Source organism: Columba livia, chromosome 10 (assembly GCF_036013475.1).
Source record: "Columba livia isolate bColLiv1 breed racing homer chromosome 10, bColLiv1.pat.W.v2, whole genome shotgun sequence".
Taxonomy (NCBI): domain Eukaryota; kingdom Metazoa; phylum Chordata; class Aves; order Columbiformes; family Columbidae; genus Columba; species Columba livia.
In genome coordinates, this window is record NC_088611.1 from 7494165 (window position 1) to 7500164 (window position 6000).

Genomic DNA, 6000 nt, shown 5'->3' on the forward strand with positions numbered 1-6000 from the left:
CAGATATTTAGCTTAGATTAAATGCCCAGCCTTATTCACCTGAAATTAGGTGAGCTGAACCAGGGAAGGATACCTGTTATCATCCCTAGACCCAGCTGAAACCAGTTTCATATGGCTCAATTGTTTTTTAGCCAGGAGCTCCAGCATGGTAGATTCATTATTGCATCTTTCTGATCCTGTGTTGTTTTTGACACTGTACTTTTGGGGTATGCCTGCACAGTCTTCCCTCTGCAAATCCAAGTTTGTGCTGTCCATGCTCCAAAGAGCAGTAAGCCAGCCAGCTCCAGTCCAAGAGCCATATAACTGTGTTGCATTGCACCTGCATGGGCAAGCTCTGTGCCAAGAGGATGGCCCAATGACGGGGCCACACTAACATAGTGACATGATGGCTGATGCAGGACCTGGTACGTGTCCGTCCAGACAGTAGCATAAGCGTAATGAGCTGAACCTTGTCTGCAGAAGATCAAACCATTAGATGGTTGATACTGCTGAGAGGGCCTGGCCCTTTTGCTCATTAGAGATCCTTCTGCAGCTCTGATAAGAGGGAGGACGTGCATCCTGCCAGCTAGTCTAAGCTTCCGCTTAGGTCTTTGTGTGCTCTTTCAAGTTCTGGTTGTTGCTTTAGATCCAGATGGGCGCAGAGTTCCAGAACATCAAGATCCTGTGCTTTGGAATATGTTCTGCAAAGTGGGGCTGTTGATACGAAAAAATGATACTTTGCCTATGCTTAGCTTTGTATCACTCTTGCATTCCAGAGGTGGGAGACTGAGCAGGCCGGGCTATCCCAAAAAGAAATGGGATAAAATTTTGTTAGAAAGAGGCAGAGCCAAACACACATGGGCATGTGTCTGGAGAGATGGTTTTCTGTATAGGATTTTAGCACTGAGCTTATAGGGAAGATTGCTATGATTGAAAGCTGGTTGTGTTTTGTTTTCTTTTCTAGGTTCTGCCAAGCAGCTGCTACTCTGGGGCCCCTTAGACTTCATAGTCAGTAACCCTCCATATGTCTTCCATGAAGACATGGCTTCCTTGGATGCAGAAATCCTCTGGTAATCAGACAAATAGATTTTTCATCTCCTGTTTCCTGAAGCAGGGTTTTCTGTCTGCTTCCTTATGTGACACACCATTGCACACAAACAATGCAAATACAGCATACATGTACATAGCGTAGGCATGTTTATATGGTATGTGATAACATAGTGTTACTTTGATACTGCTTACAGGTCTCAAATATCAAAGTATTTAAATATTTATAAAAATGGAAAAAAACACACACTTTGAAATTAACAAGTTTCTAATCCAAAACTGTTTCAGAACATTTTTCCTGTTAGACTTCTTTTATATACATATATAAGTGGTGTGAGTTTATGGAAGAAAGTACAAGTAATCTGAGCAGCTTTTTGTGATGGAAAATAAACTTGGGTGGAAATGCTACAATCATTCTCATCCCAGCACTTGTATTAAGCAAACAAACCCACACAAACATGAATAATCTCTTTTGGTATGTGGAACTACTTTGTACTGGTTCCTCCTCAGAATTGATTGTCATGTGTGTCAGGACAAAGTCCTGCACCCACCTCTGTGCAAGGCATGCACCAGAGCAGATTCTGGAAGCTGAGCCTTCTCCATCCTAATTCTCTCTGCTGGATTTAGAAGGCAGTGCGGCCTGGTTGAAGTAAAGCAAGTGGTCCCTTGCTGTACATCCAACTCTCTCCCTGTCCAGTTTGCACAGAGGGAGCAGATCCCCGTGCTGGAACTCTGTGACCCTGGCTGCGGTTGGCTTATAAATTTCAGGAAGAATTCAGGGGATGTTTTCTGTTTGTGCTCAACATGGAGTTTCTCAGCCTAGTGGTAGCTGCCTTGTTACTGTCCATATTTGATATTAAAGCTCTGAGTGCTGCCACCTGCTACAAGAGTACTGGAGTTTGGGTGGGTTGGGTGTAGCTGTCTCCATGAGTATGGGGCATTGCATCCTCAAGGGCATGGGTCAGGTCATACGAATTGCTGTTAATGTCTTATTCCCGCACTCCAGCTATGAGAACCTCGATGCACTGGATGGGGGAGATGATGGGATGCGAGTCATCAAAACAATTCTGGCTTTGGCTCCTTCTCTTCTGAAGGATTCTGGGTAGGCACTGTTATCTGTTTGAATCTCATGTCTTTTCTCCATACACTTCTATAACATGTTTTATTTTTATGCAGGAACGTACTATGGGAAAATGGTTGCAAAAATGTCCCCCCAACACATCTAAAAATAGCAGTTTAAAAAATGTCATGTGTATAAGCAAAATTAGCTTGAAATTGGTTAATAAAGTGATATGAGCCTTCCTTGACCAGTGGTGGTGTTTCATAGTCATTAGTGGAGAATCTTTAAAGGTTGAAGCAACAAAAGAACATGAAAGAGAACAACAGAGAAAGACAGAGAAAAAAAAAAAAGGAAGCTTTTAAAGCAGAATAATTGAAGGAGAAGCAATATATTGTTCTGTGAGAATGGATATAGATCTCTACTTCTCCCCCACCCTTTAATTAGGGGAAACTTGTTTATTGTGCCAGGATACAATGCTGAATATCCCAAGAGGAAGATGATCAGCCAGGGGTAGTTTCTAAATGTTAAATTTCTCCATGGTTAATACTCAAGATTGATTATTTCTGTTCTCTGTCATGTGGGATCCATTTTGTGCTTAAAGATCGACATGATTATACCCAAGAGTCTCTTGTGCCAGGGCATTCACATATCCCTTTGAAAATTCCTGGCATTTTACCAGCATAAGAAAGGTCATTGAAAATCTGCTCTTTTGAAATGAGGAACAGGAATGTTCCTCATGCTTCACGTGACCACAAGAGCAGAAGATGCTCTTTAGAACTTCCCAACAACAGAGATTGGTCCCATGGGTTGGTTGTTAGGGTTATTTTTTTTCCTTCCCTTTTTGTTTCTTTTATAAGGTGGAGCCCCTCTTGAGGAGTGGAAGTTTTTTAAGGTCAGGAATGAGATCCACACCCTTGTAGTTAGTTTGGTGAATTTATTCAGTGTGGGATGTTTTAGGAATTCTCAGGAGAGCATATGGTTGGGGCTTGGCCTCTGTTGTTTGCTTGTTAAACTTGTATCGTGCTGCGTTGTCACAGGCTGTAACCAGTTGCATCGTCTCCATGTGCCTGTAAGCCGGGCTGGTTCTGCCTTGTTGCAGCAGTGGAGGCTCAGAAATGGGCCGTTGTCACACAGCCTGGCTGCAGCAGATGGAAATAGCCCTGCAGTGTCCAGGCCTAGTCCTGCTCCCCTGAGGCTGTCTGATTAGTTCCCTTACCTCTGCACTCTGCTTTCTACACTCTTCTGTGTAGGTCTGAATGCTGGTGGTGTTTTCATAACTGATTTATGGAGGTATTTACTATGGGAAAATGTGTGTACTAACTTGTACTTTATGACTGTCACTACTGGGACTTAATGTCACCCTGCTTATGCAAAGAGGAATTTCACGCTGTCAGTCCATTTCATGCATTTGTATCATAAAACTGCATTCTGGCATTACATCTTTGGGGGCCTCAGAAAGACAGAGCTGGTGATATCTCTGCGTGGGGTTCAAAAGTGATCCTTAGATCTTGATACAGGGTTTAACTGCTCACACAGAGGAGTACCAATATCCCCCAGTATCAACTCTTTCTCCCTCTGAAGGAGACAGTTGGGATCTGCATGAACAGCAATGATCTGGTTTAGGATTGTTGGATTGCAGCGTGTTTGCTCATCTTCTCATTTTCTGCACTGATAGGAGTCACCCAGAAAGAAAGACCTTAATTTTTATAAGCTTAGCAACCTAGATGTGTGTACATCTTCCCACTTCTTACTCCTAAACATGTCCTTTCAGGAGTGTGTTTCTGGAAGTTGATCACAGACACCCAGATATGGTGGAAAACTGGCTACGGGCACACCCCAACTTACTACTTGTGCTTCGTGCCATTCACAAGGACTTCTGTGGCAAGTAAGTCTTTTTTTACCTTCAGAGTTTTGCTTCAGATGTGTGTCTGTGTCCTTAGTAGATTATGTCCCTGCACTCTAGTGTGTTGAATGAACTCAGCCAGAAAAAGTCCACAACTGAAGCCAATCTTTAACAAAATAGGGGCTTCCTTCAAGTATCTCAACCTTCATATATCCTGAAATAATCCTGACAAGTGTTTCCAAGTTGGAAATTCTTATGCAGATGAGCATTTCTGGTGGGGTGACTAGCTCTGGTGAGATTATCACCACTGGAAAATTGCTGCTTTTATATAATAGGATGGAGGTAGAGGCATGTTCTCCCTAGCAAGAATTTAAAGCTCTGGTCATTCTTTTTCCTACAGGCCTAGGTTTCTGCACATCCAAAAACAAAGCAGATGACAACAGTACCAGAAATATCTCTTCTTGCAGTATGCTTTTAGCTGGTGAGCCCTGCTGAACAGCTTGTTGAACACTCAACGTGGCAGAAGAAATCTTTACTTCTATCCCTAGTGCGTTGGACTCTCCATGCAGTGGTAGAGCCTCCAGTTCCTGATACAGACTTAATCCAGAGAGACAGAAGTTTGGCAGAGCATGTAGAAGTGTTTCAGCTTCTTCAGAGAACTACATACAAGTTTTTAGCTTGTTCTGCTAAAGTGACTCATTGATCTCAGGACCCAATATGGAAGAGTTCACAGCTCCAGATACCTCATTGCCGTGATGGCAGATTTCAAAGAAATACATTAAAAAAAACAACTTCTCAACATATAAGTTCAACCGTTTGACCTAGAAGGAATTTAGCTTTTTTTTTTTTTTTTTACCTTGAGACAAATTTATAGAGAATGTGACCAGATTGGGTGATAAATACAAGTTCTGTCTTATATTGACACATGGATTTGCAGGTATAATGGGACATAACTAACCTGCACATTTCAAATTCAGTTCTGCTCCAGGATCATGATGCTCCAGAATAGATCTCCAACAGCAACACTGCCTTTGTTTCCCAGTCCTGCTGAGTGAGATGTCATTGAAGGATCAGTGCATGTGTTACACCATATGAATCTACAGTACCCGATACTTTGTGGGTGCTGCCAGAAGCAATCAAAACACTGTAATAAAGATTGTGCTTCAGATCAGTGTCCTTATAAGAATTGTTGTGCAGTTAACTTCTCCAACATGCTAGCAGGCCTGAATAAACATCTGGCATCCTTACATTGCTTCTGATAGTACTAGAAATGCCTGACTTCCATGTAAGGCATTTAAATGCAAGACTTTACAAAGAAGGCAGAATCGCTACTCCGGTTTTGCAGATGGAGAAGTTGAAAAGCAGGAGCTGAAATGACTTGAACAAGATTTGACAGCAGACTAAGTTTGGAACAGGACCCAGACTCTTAACAGCTGTGGGAGTAGCTGAGGTCTGTTTCTTTGGGAGGGATGACTCAGAGTAGGGCTGCTTCTGCGAGAAGTCCCCAAAATGGACAGTCACCATCATGATATTATAAATAATGGAAGGATTAAATTCATGCTGCTTCTTGTTGTTGCTGTTGTTTCCAGTGTTGCAAGTTCCCTTCCTGACCATAGCTAGTGAAGGAAGGAAGGAAAGAAGGAAAGCAAAGCAAAGCAAAGCAAAGGATCTGGTGTACAAGTCTGAATGGAAGCACTTGCTGGGTTGGAGGAGGTGAGCACTCAGGAAGGGGTGGAGGTGTCTGGGCAGTGACAGACTCTGTTCAAGCTGAACTGGGAGCACACAGCCAGAACATGAGGTAGAAGCTGCATCAGCAAACTGCTGAGGGAGCTGGGTCTCTTTAGTTTGGAGAAGAGGAGACTAAGGGGGGACCTTATCAATGTTTATAAATATATAAATGTTTATATAAATAAATATATAAATTTATATAAATATATAAATGTTTATAAAAATATAAAAAATATATATGAGTGCCATGAGGATGGAGCCAGGCTCTTCTCGGTGGCAAACAATGGTAGGACAAGGGGTAATGGGATCAAGCTGGAACACAAGAGGTTCCGCTTAAATTTGA

At 42.4% G+C, this 6000-nt stretch overlaps 1 protein-coding gene across 17 annotated transcripts in view; it reads left to right on the plus strand.

Annotated features, from left to right (window-relative positions):
* HEMK1 (HemK methyltransferase family member 1) overlaps window positions 1-5109 on the plus strand; it is a 29329-nt gene extending 24220 nt beyond the window's left edge. For 15 of the 17 annotated variants that reach the window (XM_065075225.1, XM_065075226.1, XM_065075238.1 and 12 more), the window contains 4 exons: window positions 944-1049; window positions 2033-2128; window positions 3858-3971; window positions 4330-5109. In XM_065075225.1, the coding sequence (XP_064931297.1) occupies window positions 944-1049; window positions 2033-2128; window positions 3858-3971; window positions 4330-4366 (353 nt within the window). In that variant the 3' untranslated portion in view covers window positions 4367-5109. Of the gene's footprint in view, window positions 1-943; window positions 1050-2032; window positions 2129-2202; window positions 2334-3857; window positions 3972-4329 lie in introns of those variants that run through there. The other 2 variants (XM_065075227.1, XM_065075237.1) reach the window with 1 other exon arrangement.
* The last annotated feature ends 891 nt before the right edge of the window (window positions 5110-6000 follow it).